This window comes from Cheilinus undulatus, linkage group 12, assembly GCF_018320785.1.
Source record: "Cheilinus undulatus linkage group 12, ASM1832078v1, whole genome shotgun sequence".
Lineage (NCBI taxonomy): Eukaryota > Metazoa > Chordata > Actinopteri > Labriformes > Labridae > Cheilinus > Cheilinus undulatus.
In genome coordinates this window covers 36,601,603-36,625,495 of record NC_054876.1, presented here as the reverse complement: position 1 = coordinate 36,625,495, position 23,893 = coordinate 36,601,603, and the positions used below count along the sequence as shown (strand labels likewise).

At 38.9% G+C, this 23,893-nt stretch overlaps 1 protein-coding gene across 3 annotated transcripts in view; it reads right to left on the bottom strand.

Annotated features, from left to right (window-relative positions):
- klhl13 (kelch-like family member 13) overlaps window positions 1–23,893 on the bottom strand; it is a 65,657-nt gene that overhangs the window by 7,978 nt on the left and 33,786 nt on the right. For 2 of the 3 annotated variants that reach the window (XM_041802109.1, XM_041802108.1), the window contains 5 exons: window positions 14,832–14,973; window positions 11,623–11,755; window positions 8,881–9,077; window positions 6,770–7,565; window positions 2,482–2,595 (listed from right to left, as the gene is read on the bottom strand). In XM_041802109.1, the coding sequence (XP_041658043.1) occupies window positions 2,482–2,595; window positions 6,770–7,565; window positions 8,881–9,077; window positions 11,623–11,755; window positions 14,832–14,973 (1,382 nt within the window). Of the gene's footprint in view, window positions 1–2,481; window positions 2,596–6,769; window positions 7,566–8,880; window positions 9,078–11,622; window positions 11,756–14,831; window positions 14,974–19,120; window positions 19,241–23,893 lie in introns of those variants that run through there. The other variant, XM_041802110.1, reaches the window with a different exon arrangement.

The following is a 23,893-nucleotide window of genomic DNA, read 5'->3' as shown; positions in this document are numbered from 1 at the left end:
CAATCCTATGAAGTGAACAAGTACTGAGGTGACACTAAAGAGACAGGAGTTGCTGGCCAAAGGCAAGACCTCAGTGTGAATAACCCTCTGCCTGAAGCGCTGAACGCCTGCAGAATTGATCTTACTCTACCTGTGTGCTCAGTAGAAAGGGACTGAATTCGTGAGAGAGGATTTGCAAAACAAACTCTTTTATCAAACAAAGTCAAAATGCTTTAAATCTGGCATTGGCACCTAAAATTGCATTACTTCCTCATGAACAACCCTCTAAAAACTAAAATGTACTGTATGAGCTATTTGCCAATAATCTGAATAACAAATTCAGTGGAGACTCACTTTTATAATACAGAATTATTTATCACTACTATGACCTAACATGCACTGTCTCTGACGCATGTGTCAATCTTATGCCGAGTCTGTTTCATTTGATTGTTTCCACTGAACATGATGAAAACACACAGAACTCTCTGTCTCTGACTCACGTTGATGCATTATAAATGCAGCAGAGATTTTGAGGAAAGGTATCACACGAGGAGAGCGCAGAATAGATTTCATGGCTTGTACGTTGTAAGATATAATCAGGCAGTTGCTGCCTTGGAAATGATTGGGAATTTGAAAAAAAAACACTCAACTCTAATTGGAAAGCACAATGCATTGAAATTAATTTCATTAATGACTGCAAGACATGAAATCAGTTTTTAATCTCAAATCATAGTCAGACAGCGTTACAGTTCACTATTGGAGATGATTACAAATGAATGTACTAAGGTTATCAGAATTTCTACCTTTTTCAGATACCATGTGTTTAAATAATACACAACCTGTGCTGATTTGATGATCAATAGAATCAAAAAGTACCAAAACCAAGTAAAAATACATCTTTTCCTTTAAACAGATGCAGGAGAGAAATGAATCTATTGGTAATTACAGGCAAACTCCTGCATATACAGTGCTGCAAAAATAGTTAGCCCCTTCCTGATTTCTTCTATTTTTGCACATTTATCACTCTAAAATGTTTCAGCTCATCAAACTAATTTTATTATTAGACAAAAACAACCTGAGGAAATACAAAATGATGATCTTAAATGAAGATCTCATCTATTAAGGTACAAAAGTCATCCAAACATACCTGGCCCTGTGTGAAAAAGTAATTGCCTCCTAAACCTAATAACTCATTGTGTTTTGTGTTTGGACGGCTAGTTTAAGTCTGGACTTCGACTAGATAACTTCAAAATCCTTTGTTCCCTTTTTTTTCTCAAGCCATTCAGAGGTGGACCTGCTGGTGGGTTTCAGATAATTTTCCTGTCACATAACCTGAAAATGCTTGAGCTTGAGGTAATGAACTAATGATCGGACATTCTCCTTCAGGATTTTCTGTTAGAGAGTAGAATGCATCGTTCCATCAAATACAGCAAGTCTTCCAGGTCCTGAAGCAGCAACACAAGCCCAGACCATCACAGTACCACGACTATGTTTCACTGTTAGTGTGGTGTTTTACATCAGATATAACAGGTCACACATCTTTCAAAAGTTCAACTATGTCTCGTCAGTCAACAGAAAATGTTCCCAAAAGTCTCGGGGATCATCAAGATGTTTTCTGGCAAATGCTAGACAAGCCTGTGTGTTTGTTTTGGTCAGCAGTAGTTTTGGCCTTGGAACTCTCCCACAGTTACAATTTTTTTCAGTCTCTTTCAGTCTCTTTCATGAACACTGACCTCAATCGAGTCAAGTGAGGCCTGCAGGTCTCAAGATGTTGTTCTGGTTTCTTTTGTGACCTCCTGAATGAGTTGTTAATGTGCTTTTGGAGTAATTTTGGTGGGCCAGCTACTCCTGGGAAGGTTCACCCCATCCCAAGTTTTCTCACTTTGTGGATAATGGCTCTCACCGTTGTTCTATTGAGTCTCAAAGCCTTAGAAATGGGGGCTTTTTGAGATCTTTTAGCGATCTTTTAGCCTACTTCTCTTTGTCAGACAGCTATTTAAGTGGTTTCTTGTTTCAACAGGTCTGTCAGTAATCAGGCCTAGTTGTAGCTAGCGAAATTGAAGCCAAATTAAAAAAAAAAAAAAAAAGTGGTTTATTACACTTAAATAATGATTACCATGGATTACTTTTTCACATAGGGCCAGGTAGGTTTGGATGGCTATTTCTCTTGATGAATAAATGTATTTACTTGGGTTTTCTTTGTCTAATATTAATATTTATTAAATGATCTGAAACATTAAAGTGTGACAATAATGCAAAAATAAAAGAAATAGGGAAGGAGGCAAATAGTTTATCACAGCACTGCACGCTGCCAATGTTTGGGTGCAATCTACAGGAATTTACCCATGGTTTTGGTGGTTAAACCAAGAAATAGACCATATTGGGTGCCCAGGACTTCTACTTTTGTCATCATGCTTTAAAAAAAGATATTGATGTCGCTTAAATTCTTACTAGTATAATATTAGAAACTTTGGTATCGTGACAACCCTTGAAATTACTCACCTGAAATATACATATAACCCCCGTACACCGTCCCAGCATGGCCATAATGTGGCTCGTTCATTTTGGCAACATACGTCCATTCATTCGTCCTTGGGTTGTAGCACTCCACAGTAGCTTGAAGAAAAACATGGAAAAAAGAGAAGTATTAGTTGAAAGTAGGTCAAGACACAACTAAGGAGGACAAACAGCAGCAAATGAGGCCTTGGAGGGTCTCAGCGTGGGAGCTAAAACACGGATTTAAATACAGAGTACACATCCCCAAAACCCCACCAGCACTGACTGCACAGGAAATAGGGAGATTGTAAGATCCTTTATCTAAAGGCGCCTCAGGGTGTTTTTGGCAAAAATCTGGGAGAAACTGGAATAAGGTCGCTGGGATTCATGAGCGATGCTCACAGGTGAAAAAGGTTGTAACTTGGACCAGCAGGGTTACTGAAGAGATGGATACTTGCCGTCTGATGATCTTCACCCTCTAGACATAATCTGTGATGGAGCGTTTTAATTAAAGATTACAACATGAGAGAGTGATTTCACATTCTGGCCTTATCATTGAACACTGTGAGAGACACAAGTGTATGTTTTTAAGGATCACACACCATAGATTACTTATGTTCCAGATAAGGGCAGTCTCTTCTGCATATAAGGTGATAAAGATTTACTGTATGGTTTTCTGTCACCAACAGGGATGGAGCTGAAACCCAGAAATTCATTTTCACAGTTTGTAGCTGATGGATAAAGCAGAAGTTGGACTGATTAACAGTGATTTTACGCTCTAAACGGTCGCAGCTGAACACAGAGAATAAGATTGGACACTTTCTAAAGGCTTTGGTTAAATAAATGGTTTAATCAATGGTTTGGAAAAAAAGATTAAATACAGCATTAAACTCAGGACCACAAAGGAGAGTGAGCCACCAATGGGCCAGCCTGAAAAATCTCAGCGGAGAAAATGAGTGAAAACCTTCCTCTGCTCGCTCAGCAGCCATCATCAAAGTGACCTTGAGTGGGGCATAATATCCTACAGCTGCTTGGAGGAAGAAGGGAGGAAATAAAGAATATTGCTGCTCTGAGAAGATCTGAAAACTCAATGTTGAACTTCCCGAATGCAGAGGGAGGGCAGACTGAAAAATAACGGTAATTTTTGAAATTCTTTATACAAGCTATGATCTATAGATGTGTTTCTAATCCCTGAATGTTGCTGATTTACCAACAGAACCCAAAGAGGCGGATGTCTTTACTTTCAGATGCATATCTTATACTGTACTTCTCATCATCACCTGGAAAGGTCACATTCCTAATTAACACATCTTTTCCCCCTGGATGTTGTTCACAAAACCTGAATGCTCCAAGGGCCAGGCTTGCAGCTGGTGACATCTGGTAACAATTACTGTTTAGCATACTTCAGTGACCTCGAGCGGTGGTTCGCAACATGAGGGACAGGACCCCATAATGGGATCAAAAGATAGAGTAACTGGCCGAAATAACCTCAGATTATAAAGGACCAAGATCAGATTGTAATAGTAACCTTTGCTGTTCTTTGAGAGTTTGAGGTTTGCCATAGATGTTTTGACAGAAGAGATTACAGCAAAAATAGACCAAAATACACCAGTAGAAGCACCTCTGATGACCTGTACATGTCTTCTTCTGTGGAGCAGTATCCTGAATCTAAAAGACTGTATTAAAGTAAAAAAAAATTAAAAATCTATAAAAGAGGGTTTAAACAACTAGAAGCCTATGTATTACATCACCAGTTAAGTTGCTTTTGACATTTTAATTTACATAAAACAAAGAAATATACTGTTTTGTTTTTTTTTAATAAATCATATTTAAAATGGCAAAATAATGCCTTGCAATCACATCACCTGGCTCCAAAATTTGTAATTTCAGGCTAAAAAAAGTACAGTAGCTATTAAACGTATTCAGCTCCCTGGATGTTTGACCATTTTAATGATTTTATAAATCAATCATGGCCAATATAATTTGACTTTTTTAAACAAAGTCACCTCCTTTAAAGTGACTGACCTAATTCAACAGAGCTCCAACCAGTTGGTGCAAGTAGTCTCACAATTAGTGAAATGGGGATCACCTTGTCTCACGTGATTGCAGTATAAAGACACTTGTGTCTGGAAGGTCCAGTCACTGGTTAATCATTATTCCTGGCTACCATTACACTATGAAGACAAAAGAACACTCCAAGCAACTCAGTGAAAAGGTTATTAGAAAGTATAGGTCAGAGGATGAATACAAAAAAATCCAATGAACTGAACATCCCCAGGAGTTCAGTTAAATTCATCTTCAAGAACTGGAAGTAATATGGCACGTATGTAAATCTGCCTAGATAAGGCTGTCCTAGAGTTCATCAATAGCATGCAGGAGACTCCATGGTCAAGTGGAAGAAAAGTTCTTTGGTCTGATGAGACCAAAATACTACCTTTTGGCCATCAGATAAGACGCTATGTTTGGCGGACACCAAACACTGCAAATCACCACAAACACACCATCCCCACCATAAAGCACAGTGGTGGCAGCATCATGCTGTGGGGGTGCTCCTTTGCAGGTGGCCCTGGTAAAATGAATGCAGCAAAAATATAGGAAATCCTGGAGGGGTTATCTTATTCAGTCTGCAAGAGAACTGCAGCTTGGGGGAAGATTTATTTTCCAGCAAGAGAAAGCAACATAGAAATGGTTTAAAGATAAGAAGGAGAATGCTCTGGTGTGGCCGAGTCAAAGTCCAGACCTCAATCCAATAGAGAATCTGTGTCTGAACTTGAAAAGGGCTGTTCCTGCCTGATCCCTATGCAACCTGATAGAGCTTGAGCAGTTTTGCACAGAATAATGGAGTCGAATAACAGTGTCCAGATGTGCAAGCCTTACTAAGACCTATCCACACAGACTCAGTGCTGTGATTGCAGCCAGGTGCATCTGCTAAACATAGACTTGAAGCATGAAAACTTATTCAATTTCTCATTTTACCTTATATATTTTTATTTAAATGACATTACTTTATAGAAATCTGTTTTCACTTTGATATGAGCAGTTTTTTGTAGGTTTTTTTTGTCAAAAAGCCAAATTATATTGATCATGGTTGATTTATAGAATCAATAAAAGGGTAAAACATCCAAGGGGTGAATACTTTTGGTAGGCACTGTAAATCGAGCCTCAAGAGAGAAAGAGTCAGACATGTGCAAAATAAAATGTAAGGCGTTCCAGTTAAGATTAAAGCTTCTTCCAGTAAAAATCCTTACAGACGTTGTTAAGCTCTTCTTTAATAAATCCTAGCATTTCATATGTAACAATAAAACCACACCCGTGTGTCGTCCCCAGGGTAAACAAACATAATGCAGAGGCAGGGCACATCCAGAATAACATCAAGGCTTAGCCACATGCAGGGGAAGGGCAGTGGAACGTAAAGCAGAAAAAAAGCGAAGTTGTGTAGACAGGCAGTGAACCGAGGCCGTGTTCTTTGGTCTAATTATAACCCAGAAGAGAAGACTGCTTGCACTGTGGCCTCACTCTGTGTGCTGCCTTTACAGAGCTGACTTTAAGTACTGGGTGGCACCTCGCTGTGGTCCGCACTGACGGGTGCAGAAATTCCAGATTGGTTATTCAGCAGCAACAAGGAAGCTACGCTGGACGGTCAAAACTATGTATCATTCCAATCAAGTGCTTCTCCTAGGGGGATGAATTGATGATTAAATTATAACAAACATCAAATTATTGAGTTAAGATGATCCCAGACAACCCCTTTAGACACCCATCAGCCCATCTTAAACCTTTTTGAGCTCTGTATAGTTCATGTCTCAGGACCAATTAGAAATGTGTGCATCATAACAGGAAACCCACAGGGTGAATTGAACTGTGGAGTTTCATAAAATGAAAAAACAAAACTACCTACACCTGAAAAATACCTCAGAAAATGTAGCCTCTGAAACAGTGAGCAACTTTATGATTCCTGATGTAAACATTAAATATTGCAAAGGATTTTCATGTGCTGAAAAGCTTCTATATTAGATATTAGATTGTAAAAGGTATTCATGACAACGCACCCATCCTCTACCTTTAATTAAATTACACAGAGATTATGAGCGCGACATGTTGAAACAGCAAATGATGTGTAGGCACAACACTTGATTACCAGCGTCAGCATGCTCCCAGCCTTATTAAACAGCACGTTCTTTCTTCCAGTGCTCCTTCATTTTTAAGAGTATAAACTCATACAATATTAATACACAGCTTGTGTTGTTGCTTAAAAGGGAAAGTTAAAAACAAACAAGCAGGGAAATAAACTCACCGAGCTCCCCGGCAGCGTTTCTACCACCCACAGCGTAGAGGTGTCCCTTGAGTGCACTGAGGTGGAAGAAGGTACGTTTCTCATTAAGGCACGCCACCTGCATCCACTTGTTGTAGCGCGGATCGTACCGGAACACCGTGTCCACCGCTGTCTTGCCTTTGGTGTCATAGTTGCTTTGGCCTCCCACCACATAGAGGAAGTTGCCAATGACTGCAATGCCGTGTTGGTAGCGGGGTGCATCCATGGGTGCCAGTGCTTTCCACTCATGAGCCTTCTCATCAAAAAGACGCAGCTCCTTACTCACAACTAGCTGCTGGCGCAGGACACCACCCAGGGTGACCAGGTGGGCACTGTCTGAGCGGATGGCTGTCCGTTCTGACTGCATAACGGGCTGCATGTAGGGCATCATTTGGTAGTTGCTAGCTTCCAGGAGAAGGTTGACACAGGTGTTGTCTGTGCGCATAAAGTCCACCGTCTGCACGTGATTGATGAGCTCCTGTGGGTTCATGAGGGGAAAGCGGATGTTCTTCATGAGTTTTGGGGCATAGTCCATACGGCCATCTTCGTAGCGTAGCCAGCGGCACGCAGCCTTGAACAGGTCTAACTCAGTGCAGTGTTTCAAGCTGTTGCTGGACAATACAAAAGCCAAGCGTTCAAATGGAAGCTTGACAAACTCCCCTGTGCCCAGCAGTGAGGGAAAGTTCTTCAGGATGAAGTTGTTGACATATTTGTCCACCTCTGTGAGGTTATATGTGTTTGCAATGCGCCCGACCTCTACACAGTTGTCAAGAGAAACCTGCAGAGAAGAAGAAATTTTTAAATCTTTGACAGCTGCAATTAAGACTGACAACTCATCAGGACATGAAAGAGTCAAATATCCAGACGTGTACAGAGAAACTTGCCTCCTTAGACAGTCTAATTAGAAAATGTCAGTTATTTGGCACTGAAGGATGCTGCAATCAGAGGCAAACTGGTGTAAAGTCCATACTTACTGCACAGAGCACGAGCACAGTACAAGAGTATACTGCTTTTGTTTCATCAACCTGACCTTGACACCAAATGTCTTTTCTATGTTCCATTGATTTTGATGTAAAGACTGTGTGGTGATGCAAGTCTCTAATTTGGAAAAAAGACCATGATCTCAATGGGACTAAAACTGCTAGAATAAAAATAAAAATAAACGTGCATTCTGGAAACACCAGAATCTACTGATATTGTTAATCTAAGCTTTAATGTTTATTAGGGATGTACAATATTATTGACATGATATAAAATCTGCAGATAACAACTTTAAAAGCCAATTATCTGAGGCTCATTATAACAGAAGATACCAGTATTTCTACCGATATTTAAGGTTAAGGTTAAGATGAAATTTATCATTCTTGAGGGGCAATTCATTTAACAGCCAGCAGAGAATACATTAAAAACATACAGGACAAACCCAGAATAAATGAGCTCCTGTATCTTCTTGTTTTACATATCAGTACCATGTAACTCAGTACCATGTACCTGCGAATGGACGGCAGCAGTCTATATTAACAAGACAAGGGATGACTCATATAGCATGGATGGCTTTGGCTCTATGAAGGAGGGATAGCTCTTGAAAATGTGTCTGTTCAATTTATACACACATTTTTACAATTCTCTTAAGTTTGTTCTTACTTTCAAGAATAAGGGACTCAAAAAAGCAGATTAACGAGAGAGTTAAAATGGATTAGGGCTGGGTAATTAATTGAAATTTAGAAATATGGCCTGCTGTAATTTTCGAAAAACAGAAGGTGCAACATTTTTATCTAATTTCTAAAATAACTGAAATTTGAAAATCATTTAAAAATATTTCTAGCAGGAAATTCAAAACATTATTTCTTTTGACAATTTCAACTTAACGATGAATCAATGAGCTTGACTCACTCTCACAAGAATGGACTCTTGAAGGATGTCTGGGGCTGCTGAGAGAATGCGTATAAAAACAACAGAAAAACTACAAAAAACTCCTTATAACTACTGATTTTGACTAGTGTCCTCATGTGTTCGAGTATTTACAGCTAGTCAAAACTGGATGAAAGCTGTGTACTGTGCAGTGATGTGCAGCCATGTGTCTGCCGTCTTACCCCAGATATAAGAAAAACCTTGCAGAAGTCCAGTACAGGCAGGATTTGTAAGAAGCTGGCTGCCTCGAGTGTGTCTTGCAGATTCTCCATGTTGAGTGACAGTTTTGCAGTGTAGATAAAATCAATGATCTTCTTCAGGCCTATTCGGTTTACCCCGTGAAGCTTGATGCACATTAAATCCTGTTCTTTCATTCCACCTGTGTTGGGGGAGTGACGGGAGAGGATGAGAAAAGCAGGCGCTCACACGTGGTTCAACACCTACATAATCTTGTTTAACTGACAGGTCGGTGAGCTGAGACTATTTGATGCTTTAAAGAAGTTGGAGAATGACGCTTACAGCAGAAGGAAATTAAATTAAGCTGGAAAAAACAAAATGCAACATTTCATTTGGATGCATTGGCATCTTGTGTGAATGTCAATCAAATGTTTACAGTGTCAAAGGACTTATATTCAGGGGAAGGATTGAAGGTCTTAGAGGGAATCTCACTGCTCAGCATCTATGCTCAGACAGCTCTCTTGTTGTTAATGCTATTCCTCACTAAGTACAACATGTCCCCTCATACCTACTTTAACTGGATCCTCCTCTGATGTTATTGCAAGACCTTCATCTTAAAGATCTAACAAAAATTCAACCTACTTCCACTGTAGTCGAAATGTAAGACCCAAATGAACCTCAAAATAATGTAAGAAAACCAGCCTTTTACTGCTTATATTTACTGTTAAATCTTGATTCCTTCATCTTGATTGGGCTGCTGCACACCTTTTAAAATCAAATAAGACATTCATCTTGAAGCCCCCTAAGCCGATAGATAGGGTTTGCACAGTCCTGCAGTGAATTGTCATGTGAACAAAAAATCCTAAAAAAAAGTATTCAGAAAAAAGAAATCATAAAGCCAACAGGATAATGAGGAATTTATGAAGTATTCAGACATTTCTCAGTCAAAGTGTCATTTCAAATTTAACACCTCTATCAAGTAAATAAAAGACATTTTTTAAATTTAAGAAAAATAACACTCACTTTATTATGTACACTTGGTTAACTGTTCATGAACACCAATTATACCATGGTCTTGCTGAATGCTTGATTGTGACTGCTCTAGAAGTTCCATTTGTGTTCATTAACTTCTGATATAAGGACACCTATCGAACTTTACAAGTAGTTCCGGTCAAAAATCTTTACACGGTTCCAAATTAATGCGTAGCATGCGTTAGATGGTAGGAGTAACCAAAGCAACCTGAGCCGGTCATATTTTCTGAGCAGGTGGTACAGCGTTGCCAACCTAAGGAGCCTGATGGTCTGCATCAACCATCACTTAACAGACATAAATAAAATGACAGAATCTAGGTTTGAGACCAGTAACGCAAGATGGTCTTATTTCCTATTTTTGACATTCAACTAGTTCTCAGGCTCACCTTAACACTGAGAGGTGAGTGTTAAGGTGAGTGGCATGGAGGCAACCGTCCTCCACTGCGCGTCAGATGGTTCAGGCCTCCACGCCGTCCATTAATCCCTGATAATTGGACACCTCGTCTGGCATTAGCCCTTACATATCTGATCAGCCAATCACATGGCAGCAACCACGATACTGAGGCATGTAAACATTGTCAAGACGATGGGATAAAGTTCAAAACAAGCATTAGAATGGGGAGGAAAGGGTACTGAAGTGACTTTTAATCACTGTTGGTGGAATTATAACCCCAGGTTCCTGTTCTTAACTGACAGAAGAGACACTATGTGAGGCCTCCTTCTCCTGTAGCCCACCTGTATAACTCAGTTGTAGTGAATGGTTATTTGAGTTATTGTTGCTTCTCTGTCAGCTTGAACTAGTCTGGCTGTTCCCCTCTGGACTCTGCCATCAACAAGGCTTTTTGTATCAGAGAGGCATTTTGGCTCACTGGATATTTTCTCTCTTCTGGACCATTCTCTGTAAACCCTAGAGATGCTTGTGCATGAAAAATCCCAGTAGATCAGCAGTTGCAAAAGACTCAGACCAGCTTGTCTGGCACAAACAACCATGGTACATTGAAAGTCACTTACTCACTTTTCTTCCCCAATCTGATGCTCAGTTTGAACTCCAGCAGTTCATCTTGACCATGTCTACATGCCTATTGGCAAGGATTGGTTGCTGCCATGTTATTGGTTGATTAGATATTAGCCTTTTTGGAGAGTTGAGTAGATGTACCTAATAAAGTGATCAGTTAGTGTACTTTAAGGCTTCTTATGGATCTGCAGTAGCCCTGAATAGAGACCAAATCTCAATAAAAATAAACACATGCTAAAGTCAACATTCATTTAAAGAAACAAAGTCATTTTTACTGACTGATAACTTTTACAAAGAAGCAAAAACCTTGATAATTTCAATTGTTTTGACTGCATAAAGACATTTATTGCATTCAGGAACTGTCTTACAGTTCATATGCTACTCCTACTGCACATACTGTGGACATTTATATAAAGCAGTTGAGATTCTTCCACTTCTGCATACATAAGAATGTTTCACTACTGTGATGTGGGCACAAGGTCAATTTGAGTAATTTCAAAGGAGGCAAAATGACACAGGCATGGCTGCGACTGTGTTAAATCATTGAAAGATTCATGAATACAGAAGGAGTTACTAGAGAACACAATGAAAGCAGGAACAAGTTCTAAGGCATTCACTGCATGTGTCATTGCAATGGAGAGTGCATCCTACACAAAAGTTTATTAGATGTTTTAGGTCAGTGTGAAGTCTGCTAACCCACCTGTGAACATGGCTTTGAAATAGTCGGAGGAGGAGGCCATCATGGCACGGTGTACAGGGAAAGCTTCGTCGCCGTCCCCAGCGACCAGTGTGACATCACATAGTAAACCTTCTATCCTCAGCTGGTCAAATCCCTGAGACAGGAGCAGAAAGGTGAGAGATTACTGAGGAGGCTCAGGTGGCTGGAACTTTGCAGTAAGACAATAACATTGAAAAATCTGTCTAAGCCAACTGCATCTCAGCTTGAAACAAAAATCAGACCACAGTATTTTAGGTAGGATCAATCATGATATTGTTTTGTCTTGATCTGTCAGTAGGGAGCTCATGAGCCTTAAAATGGTGCTGTTCTATTTTTTCTGCCTGACTGATTGTAGCCTGTGTCTTTTCTGGATTTTATTGCATGTAACTGGCACAGGATTACATGTTCAGAGCTCACAGCTACAGTGTATTGTCCCCTTTTGGCAAAGCAACAAAGTGGGGTCTTGTGCAGCATGGAGGCATGTGCTTCATAACAAAGAAATCCTATCCACATGCTGACAATGTGTGCTCACACCACATTATTAACGAATGCTTTCATTTCTCTCAACACCTCATTTCACTGAATACCACACCTATTTGCTATTTGAAGTAAAACAAATCAAAATAAAATAATCCAAACTTAGTTAAATGCATCCTTTATGTCAGCATTATCATTTAACACCATTTAGGTTGGCCGAAATATCAATAGGGCATTACAAATTTTTATCCTGGTTTGTAAGACACAATTATCGAATCACTGGTGCCAAATATTGATACACATATTGATAACATCCCCCGGCCAACTTGAGTCAGGGCATCATCCTTTCATGACTCCATAATGTGGTGCTTCTGACATGAATTCAGGTAACGTGAGATTAATTCTTAGGGCCATTGCAGTTAATAGTAGGATACAAGAAGAAAAAACGACAACAGGGTAATGTTAGACAGCGGTGAAAAGAAGTACAGGAAGGTTGATTATCAGCCTGTCTGATGTTCGGCATTTTCCAGATTATGTATCAGCAATTAAATTAGCTAATTAAAAAAGACCTACTTTAGCGCTTCTATGATGTGTGCCTATCCCTCTGGCTCTGCTTTTCACTCTCCACAGTCTAATTTCCCATCCACAACACTATCTGATTGGCTATACATCACACAAGTAATAGCCAATCAACAAAGAAGCATGGTAAACTGACTGCATCACTTCCTGTTTTCCTGTTCAGTTGTGCAATTTCATGTGTTGATCGAGCTTGTCCTAAACAGTTTATCTTAACTTATTTTTTGATCACTGCCATTACTCTGTTTATGTATGTTTAGCAGAAAATAAATTATCATCAAACACTGATCTGCTAAACTGTTTGATCTGTACTTCTACTTAGCTTAGCTTAAAGTCCCTGTAAAGTGATTCAAAAAATCTGTATTTTAGGTTTGTTGTATATCAGGTCACTATGATATGAACCACCAGGCCAAATTTCAGCCATGAAAAACCTCTCTAAATTCATAAATTAAGCTTCAGATTCACAAAAAATGAGGCAGTAATATCTACTCTGGGATGGGGTGAGCATGTTATTGAATGAGCTTAAGCCACGCCCACTCACAGGAAATACGATCCTCTAAAATAAAAAAAAGCTTCTGATCAGAGCACAGCTGCCTGGCTCTCTGCCAGGGCATAGAGACAGAAGTTGGGGATTAAATTTACTGTTTTCTGGTACAAAAGTCTCTGTTATGATACTTTTAATGACTCGTAGGCCACCATGGCGGAAATTCACCTCACAGCGACCATTATGTTTGTTTTCAATAGCTTTGTATGCTTATCATTTGCTTTTAATCAAGGACTCTGACCTCAGTTTCAGGACACTTCTTCTCTTGCTACTTTCACTGTGTCATCTCCTCTTCTGTCTACACTCTGAGACAACAGCAAGCGGTGACACAAAACGTTACACCCTGTGACTTGTAAATGTCAAAAGTGTTTCCATTGCACTTTTGCAATATATTTCTCTATATTGAAACGTCTACAAAACCTCCTCATGAGAATGTAAAAACTTTTTAGTGATTAAATTAGAGGTTTTTCGAAATTCAGGTGTTTCCATTACCAGTGTTTATTAGACTATTTAGATTTTTTGTATTTCTAAATGTAATAGAAATGCAGCTACTAATGAATATGGTAGAGCACAGCATGCACGATGACAAAAAACTGTATTGCAACATATTAACACAGAACTGCTGTATCACTATATTGTCAGTGTGAACCATCCTATTGTGATTTAGTCTGTGATTCCCACCCATAATTTTCAAGCAAGATAACATACATTGCATGTTGTTAAACCACAATAACTCCTATCAACAGATGTTTTGGAGGGTTTGCTTCAAAACGTCTCAGCAAATCTACCAGCTGCAGGGTGACTGAATCAAATGGCCAGGATAGAAATACCGTTATCAGTCCCTTTCTGTGCTCTGAAACCAGAAGATTAATGTGCAGAAAAAGCAGCCAACAGCCATTCATTTTCAATAAGAGCTGGTGATGACGGCCAACCATCGCTGTGACAGCAGCAAACAGCCAAATGCCAACAACTGGTCCAAAAAATTTTGTCGATGCAGTTTTTGAGAATCTGTCTACGTGAGATGAAACCCATTACTAACTTACTTAGTAAACATTGATTCATACTTAAAGATCTGATCCTGAACTGTTTGTTAACTGTTTTGTATGCATTTTTGGGAGGGATATAGGCCACTTGAAAGACTTGTTAAGCTCCATTACTTTGTTTAATTACTCCTGATCAACAGAGTTTCATAATGTTCTTGTCTTTATATCAAATTACACAAAAACCATCTCCCAAGTGCTTTTGGTTAATCATCTGAATATTATCTGAGCTATTAAAGTGTGTCCTATAAAACATGCTATGGGCTTTTTGCTGTGGTGAGGGGTTTTAAACTGCAGAGAAATTCAATAAGGACAAATTTCCCATTTTGTAGTCTTGTTGAAGGAACAGATTAACTTAGATAGCACTTTATCTCATTTAAAAAGTGATGGTAAGGAATCTGAATCAGTCTCACCAGTGTGCAGTCAGCACTATTTTAAGGATGGAGCTATCAGGCCTACATTATTCACAAGATCTCTAAAGGAGCAGTGCGGGAAATTGGGAAAATGATTATCATATTTGACCCAGTGTTGACTTCTCATGTCTGCGCACTCACCTGAAGAACGACTGAGCTGTGTGTGTTGCTTGTGAAAAATCGAGTGTTTCCTGTCTTTGATGCCTGGAGGTGAGCAGAGATGCCCATATCACCATAGCCCAGAGCCACTTTCATGTGAGCGTCGTCGTCCTCCACGAGGGATCTGTTAGAAAAAGAAGGAAAGTTTTACATTGGGAAAGGAAACAAAACCAAGTGGTCTATCCAATTCTATAATACATGAAGTAGGAAAGAGAAAGTGACAGTACTTTGGGACATACTGGGTGGTGATAACCAGCTGTTTGACAAAGAGTCAACACCAAAAGTTGCACCAACTATTACCAGACTAATAAAGCCTGTTTTATACTTCTACCTCAATTCTACAATGTCGCCCCACATTACATACTAATGCATTATCTGCTTCACTCTATAATACACCACCAAAACACTGGTAGGCGGTGACATTTCTATGCCTTGCTATTACAGCAGTTTCAGGTTCTGTCAGATTCTCTGCTTGTTTTTGCACAGGAAACCATGAAAATCATGTTATACTGGAGCTGATAAACTACTGAACAGCTGTTGATTTTGTAAAGAAGAAGGATAGACGACATCTATAGAAATGGAATATAAGGTTGCTGAATCAGCTGAGGCAAGAGGACGGAAAACGTTTCTGCACTTGTTGAGCCACAGAGATGTGGCACCTACAATATTTTCTAATGTCGGCAAGTATAGCGTAAGAATTGAGAGTTTTTCTGCAGGCATTTATCTCACACCAGCGTACACACAGGGTAACATGCCTCAGAGACAGACAGTCACTCCATGCTACCCAGTGGACCTATCACAGGACTGCTATTTCAACATGCAGCTACATTTTGAGGTGGTCCATGTCAGGCTACCTGCATAGGCCTCTATTTTGGCTCAGGACTGCTTGGATACGCTGCATGCTACAGCATAGACTTGTAGCGTAGATGTATAAATTGGCCTTAGGGCCACTCTCTCAAATAACAGTATTCTACAGATAAGATTTTCTGTGACATTTTAAAGCTTTATTTAAAGGGTGCACAATGTCTACTCAGTCAGTTAAGATGCCCGTTGAATTTTGGCAACAGAGAGTACAGCTACAAACACCATCAGTGAGCAACTTTTGCCCATTACACCAGTAATGAATGCATAGAATTCCTCAGCACCAGCAGCCTGAGGATGCTCATATTTCTTGGTTAGTCAGTCTATTACACAGTTAAGTCTAAAGCAAAATTTATAAATAAACTTCTTGAAGTTTGGCCTGAATATTCGTGTCCTTCTGAAGACAATAACTCCATGACATTTGTGGCCTCCTCATCTTCCTTCTCATGCCACTCTCAGGTCAGAGCCTATCTTCTAAACTTCCCCAATTTTATGTAGCTATTCTTTGTACCCACAGAATGAGACTTGGTATTTTAGAGGGACCTTGACCTTTAGTTTTGTGCCAATTTATATATCACACATGGGCAGCTGTGGCTCAGAAAGGAGAGAGGATCTTCTATTATTCTGTGAAAGAGTTCTTGTGAAAACACTAAACTCTAAATTGCTCTGGATCCAGAACAAACAAATTTTAAAGCAGTCCTCTGCCATTGGTGTATATAATGGTGTGTGAATGAGAGCCCAATTAATAAGCATGAGTCAAGAATATATAAATGCAAAAATATGAGATAATTGTTAAAAGTTGAGGAAAGTAGTTCAACCAATTTAGAAAAAGAACAATTTTGATTTGATGAAATCATGGCCTTCTCTCTTCAACCACACAAAGGAGCAGCTTTACATTTTTCTTGTAAATCACTCCAGCCAAGACTTGTGTGATACAGATTAGAATAAACATTTAGGCCTCAAAAACCTTAGCAAATTGGTGCAACTAAAATGACTGATTTCAATTGAAGATCCTGCTGATGTACACTGGCAAAACTTTAATTTGGGTACTCTATAATACCATGTATTGTTAAATAATACAATCTTGGTTATTGTTTAAGCAATAGTTCCAATCTGACTGAAAGTATACATGATTAAAAACAAGAAATTAGCTAGTGGTTGCCAAAGATTATCCTTATTGTTATGGTATTTCAACAGCTGTAATCGTACTGTACCTTTTTCAAAACTCTGCTATTGTCTTTACCCTTATTATTCTTGTTGTGCATTTCAAGGGCTTAAGAACTGACAGCCCAATGTTCTTTCTTTTCATATTTGGCCCAAGCAGGACACGGGTGAGTGTGGAATAAACAGATCACTCAAATATATGATGCATCATTTGCCCAAGTTAGATTAGCACCTGAAATGAAATATTTTTCAAACCCTGCAAAGTAGTAAAAAGGCTGCAAGTTTTAGAAAGTTCTGAATAAAAGATGAAACCACTGTACAAAAACAGACATCACTCAATATCCAGATATCTCTGAAAGACAAAAACGTAGGAGACAAAACATCTTAATGATGAGAGGCATAGACAAAGGTTTGGTTTCGAACTGTGTACTAGATTTATAATCAAGGGAATCTACACTTTAACTGAACTCTGTTGAGTCTTTCACAGCCTCGGGAAACAATCTGCTCAGTGGGAACGTGATATTAATGTTTCTCATCTGTATCGTCCAATTCTTGTGATGTTTCTGTGCTCTAGGACAGTCTGACTAAAATCTAATGCAAAGTCCTTAACTGCTCCTCAGAGAGGCAATGTGGAAAGATGGCAAGAGTGACTCAGAGCCCCAAGGGGAACACTCTGGGGATATTGGTACGTTTCGTGCTGACAACGCTGACATTAGAGAATGAAGCTCATTTGGATAAAAAAAAATATCAGTCTGTGAATCAACAAAATCAGCCAGGCATTAGTCATCTGCTATCAAACGAGATAACTGTCTCTAAAGTGTTATAAGCAAACATTTTTGATTTCCCTGATTTGCTCCTGCATAGCCTCTTTGAGAAGTGAGACTGATGCCTCTATAAAAACAGGCCTTAGTGAAGCGAGTGTAATTAGATGAACAAAAGACAATGAAACAACCCATCTCTACCAGAGTTGAACAGCTGGTATTTTAAAGTGGGATGGTGAGGTAATGCAACATCCAAAGGAAATCTTCTGACTGATAATAACAGGGATGATTTTTGTGCCTAAGTGCCTTAACCTGTTCTGCTTTTTATAGAGCAAAGTGATGCTCACAACACGATGGACCATAAAAATCTGCATTTCAAACATTGATTTAAAAAAACTGAACACAAAAGGATTACAACTACTTTTCCATGAACTACATTGAGATGACAGGATAGTCAATAAAAGTGGCGTGTGAGAGTTGAAAGCCTGTCGTTTTCAGATGAAGATTGGCCTCGTTTTGATGAAATATTCTTTTACTAAAATGTCTGGCTCAGCACAGCGGTAAATTTGTGTCTTCAAACAGGCCCATGAGCAGGCAGTGCTTGTCAGATCTAAGAGACTAATGGTTTTTGGGTGAACTATTTATATAATTAAGCAACTCGAAATCCTTGCATGGATGAACATCAGATTTTTTTGTGGTGAGCAGGGTGGTTTTACCATTTGTAAATAAAGGCCCCATGCTTTTTGAGAGAAAGTTCATTATTTTTGAATGAAGTATTACTTTTTTTTTTTTAATAAATGGTTGCCTTTAAGAGCTCTCTCTCAACAATTATAGATTAGTCTTCTACATGATCAAAAAACATGAATCCATGAAGATCTAGGACAGATTTGGGATGGTAGTTTGATCAAATATTTATTTTGTGGAAAATATTAAGTTAAAACTTCAGGTTTTGTATTTTTTTTAAAATTGCAACTCAATATTTGTATGTTTTCAGGTGAGAAATACACCCTTCAAAGCTATCATGATTCACTGCGATTTTCTCGACAACCAAGCAAGTAGACTTAAATGTATCATATCATAATATCTATCACAATATTTTCCAATAATTCCCCATTAGGGGTGTGTACTGGCAAGAATCTGGCGATACGATACATATCGCGATACAGGGCTGCTTGTAGAGGAAGACTGATCCTCATGTCCAGCTTTAAGAACTGACAGACTGCTGTGAAGAGAGCATGACGTGATGGGCCCGTGTTTTCTTCTTTTTTTTTTTATCATACTACGGAAACTGTCATTCATAAAGACACTACAATGGCACAGGTCCTTACAAAAAAAAAAGAAAAAGTACTGACATGGTAATTGTAGTTACATGAGTAAAAATCAGTGGTAGCTTCAGCAGGCTTCTTTTACGTTAGCTGTTAGCCCCTAAGCTATCACTATGATGTCTCGCGCTCGGGTTTGTCGTTTCACTCTGGCGTGGCCTACCTTACAAACAACTTGACTCCTGTAGAAGTCTGTACTGTCTTTAGTGTTTTGGAAGCTAAAACAAGTCCACATATCCGCCATGAATGCAGTAGAAGCTGCACTGCTGGGTAGGCATGAGCAACCGACTCACTCAGACCGGCAGTCTTGCGTGATCTCGTTGTCTAAGCAGAGGAGGAGAGGGAAGCATCAACTGCTTGATGCCAGCTGGTGGTGCCTGCCGCCAACTAGCGGTTGGGGGGTTAAATTACACCACGAACTACTGCACCAACAAAGTAAATTATTAATTACAAAAAATGTTGATACTGCATTCTAAAATATGGATACAGTATTGCGCCGCAAAATATTGCGATTTATCAGTGTATCGATATTTTCTAATACCCCTAGTCCCCATTGTCATTGTACAAGTACAACAGTATTTTATGCAATCCTTGTGATGCCACAAAAAACAGCCATACAAAACACAATAAAAAAAAGCCCTGAGCTGATGGGTCTGCCACTTTAACCCTTTACCTACTGCCATAGCGCCGACGCTATGTTTAATATGTCCGTAGTATTATTACCATAACTCCATCAAAGTTTATCCAATCAGGGGGAGCAGGTGGCCTAGTGGTTAAAGGCGCTCCCCATGTACGCGGGCGGCCCGGGTTTGAATCTGGCTTGAGGCCCTTTACCGCATGTCTCTCCCCACTCTTGACCCTTTTTCCGACTCTATCCACTGTCCTCCTCTATCTAATAAAGGCACAAAAATGCCCAAAAATAAATCTTAAAAAAATCAAAACAAAAAAAAAAAACATTTGTCCAATCAGAAAAATTCTAACAGTGTTGGAAAGCTGAGAATTGTGGGCATGCGCACATATATGGCTCATTACAGTACTCGCAACCATATGACGTGGGCATTCATAGCAAAACATCAGTTTTGTATTTTTTTTCTTTTAAACCGCTGACAATTCCATATAATGTGCAATAATCATTAACCAGATGTTGAAAAGTCAAGTTCAAGTATTCATGGGAAAAAAAGGGATCAAAGCTCTCAGACTTACAGCTATAATCGCAATTTTAAACTCAGTAGATAAAGGGTTAAACATGCAATAAAAGTGGTTACTGGTATCATGTGGGCTGGTCTGAGTATCTCAAAAACTGCTCATCTACTGAGATTTTCACGCACAGCCATCTCTAGGGTTGACAGAGAATGGCCCAGAAAGACAAAATATCCAATTGGGATGCACGATATTACTGGTATCAGATGTAATTAAAGCAATACCTTGGCTATTATTTAATACCCCAGAATACAGTATTAGCATATTACCACTCATTCCTATCCGCCATACATATCAGCAGTATAAGTCCTATATCATCCTTCAATATCACTAGAGGTATACGTGGTTGCCAAGGACATCACACAATCAAGGGGGTCTGTCTATACTGTATCAGTATTATGAAATAAGTTTAGAAATATCAGCATATCGAATCTCTGGGGAAAAAAAAATCCCTAATATTCAATGAGTGGCAGTTCTCTGAGTGAGCATGCCTTGTTGATGGCAGAGGTCAAAGGAGAATGACCAGACTGGTGTTAGCTAACAGAAAAGCAACAATAATTCAAATAACCACTCATTATGACCGAGGTATGCAGAGGAGCATCTCGTAGCAGATGGGCTACAATATGGTGGCAGAAAAGCTCACAGTGCCACCCCTGTCAGCTAAGAACTGGAAAATGAGACTACAGTTTGCAGGAGCTCATCAGAAGTGGACAAAAGAAGACCGGTTAAATATCACCTGGTCTGGGGAGTTTGACTCTTGCAACTACATTCAGATGGCATGGTCAGAATTTGGTGTTGGATACATTAAAGCCTGCCAGATGACCAATGGCAAATTCCAAGTCTCTTTAATCACCTTTCTTTCCCATTTTAATGCTTAACTTGAACTTCAACACATTGTCTTGACCATGTCTATGTGCCTAAGTGCATTGGCTGCTACCATGATTTGCATTAACACACTTTTTACAGGTATGAAGTGATCAGTGAATATGTGTAATGTAATGTAATGATCACTTAGAGAGAAAAATGCTGAGAAGCTCCAATAACATTTTACATCATTCACACTACTGCGACACTACAGCAAAATTCATCTAGATTATTAAGAATCAGAGCATCTACTATTCTAATTGTTTTGAATTCTGATTGATATAGATAGGACGTTCTATTTTACAGTTCTAAACCTTTAATCCTTTTAAATGCACATCTATTTTAAGGGTAATCAGGTGTAATGGTTTGTGTATCCGTCACGTAAAAGCCTACAGATGTGGTGTGTTTAAGTATTGCTAGATGAAGAGGCTTGCTGGTATTCTGTTGTTTTCTGCTACTTAAATAAAATGTACTACTTTGGCTTCTGCACATAGGTAAATGTTTAGGGCTACAGTTAGGGCTAGACTGTGCTGTTGTTTCATGCATTTTTCGACAAAGCAGCATAATTGTCAGAACACCAGTATTTAAGTAAATCACTGTAAATTTATTGAACATATTAAAATGTTTGCTGCTGTTTTTGGCTCAGTTTTCTCCACATATTTGGCTGATTATAAGACAAAAAAATTCTGTCTGATGAGGTTGGGAAGAAGCAAATTTTCATAGTGTTTATCATCTCCAAAGCACACAGCATGTGTTTCACCATTTGGTTCGTTTACACTTCTGTTGTAGAAGGCAGGAAATCAAACACGTTGGACTGTCTGTTAGAGGGTCTTGAAATGCAGAGTTCCTACACACTTTAATGAATTAAATTCAAGGCTTTTTAAGACCTTTTCTAAGACCTGAGAAAATTATTACCATTACTTTTTGTGGAAAACTGTAAAAATGAAAGCCATGTGAGATTCCTCGAGTACTGGACAGAGCAGAATTACCTGGTTTAATGGAAATGTCAATTGATGTGGGATTAAGAGATTTTTTTGGTCAAAAACACCCAAATTCAATCATCTCTTGTGTACATAAAGTTTCTTTTCTATCAATCTATACCATAGTTACTCTATCAATAGAGATGCACAATATCGGTGTAAAATTGGTATTGTCAGATATAACATTTCTGTCAGTATTTACAACAGATGTATTAGCTGCTAATATCAGCTGTGAGTTTTAGCCGTATGTTGTGCAGGACCAACAGATACATGGTAACAGAAGTCTTTTTCTTTTGTTCATCCTCATTCTTTCTGAACCAGAAGCAGAATCCCGTTTATTGTCATTACACAGGATGTGCAACAACATTTTGCTGTACACATCCAATACTGGGATAGTAAAGGAATAAATATACAATAAAACACATTAAAGTGTATTTCAAGGCCTGAAGTTTGCTTCTTTATTCATCCTTAAGCTTTAAAACATATCTAAAAGACTGATGTTTTGTGTATGAAGTACATCTATGTATTGGTATTGATATCAGTATAAGCTAAAATTATTTTGCAAGTATTTGCGTATTCGTTATCAGCAAAAATCCATCCATCAATTTTTGAATAATACATTGTGCATCCATCAATATTTGGATCTGATGAGTCCTGAACTCCTAAGACTTCTGGATCAGGCAATAATCATGCTAAAAACATGTGGTCTGAACTTGGCATTTCTTGACAAAAATAATTAATAGCCAAAACATTTTTTGGTCCATGACAATATAAAAACATTCAGGGTTATCTAGTTGTCATTTGTTTGACATGCTGAACAACAGCAACAGGAGGGAACAGAAATAAACACAGAAATATGGATGTTTCTGCTACCACAACAGGGTATGGAAAACTATTAATGATCAAGGCTACACATGCTTCATCTACTACGAACACATCTTGATGATACTCTGAACAGTTCGGAAAAGGATGATGAGGAGGGTACAAGGTCGATATTACAAGGAAAAAGATGATCATGGATCACGTCTACCAGGAATTTGTGAACACCACCACCACTGAATGCTGAGAAACTGGCATGGCTCAAACAGTGGTCACAAAATCACACTGACACACAGCACAGGCAATGTACTGGTACATTTACCCCGTCAGGTGGTAAGTCGGACAGGCAGCGAGGAGAGAGTGGGTTGTCCAAACCACAAAGGAGTGTTGGTGGCTGCCGGGATGAAACAAAGAAGACAACAGCTACAGCATCCCACATACAAGTTCTGCTCCTCACAAAGACACCAGAGAGCAGAGAGACTGCATCTCTGTCTGCCCCCGTGGCATCATGTTTGAAGATGATGATGACTAAAGCATGAGTGTAGAGCAGCACTGACCAATTCAAAAATCTGTTACTGGATATCAAAGGGAATCTCACCAACTATTAGTCTGTCAAGGCCCTGTATGCTCTATGCCAATTATGGGTCTATTTTAGGTCTCATTTATTTTTAGACTAGTTTAAAAGACACATAACTAATTTGATAATTGGGATGTAACAATCTTAATACACAGTGCAGTATGTTTCATGACGCCAGTCTCATAAGAAAATGTTACTACAATTTTCCAACTTTAGAAAAACAAAGGTAGTGAGATTAAATTCAATTTATTAAGATGCATTTTTATTTCAACTTTCTGAAATTAAAAAGTTAAATATCCAACAGAGGGGCCACAATTTTTACACTTTAATATGACACTAGCAAAAATTAAACAGACATACATTTTCACCACACCAAAGAAGCAGCGCACACAATACTGGCCCCTGCACAATAACATGACGTGATATTGGTATCAACAGTTACTATCTTGAAAGGTTTATTATCTGCAGATATGATGATTTCTGCTGATATCTACAA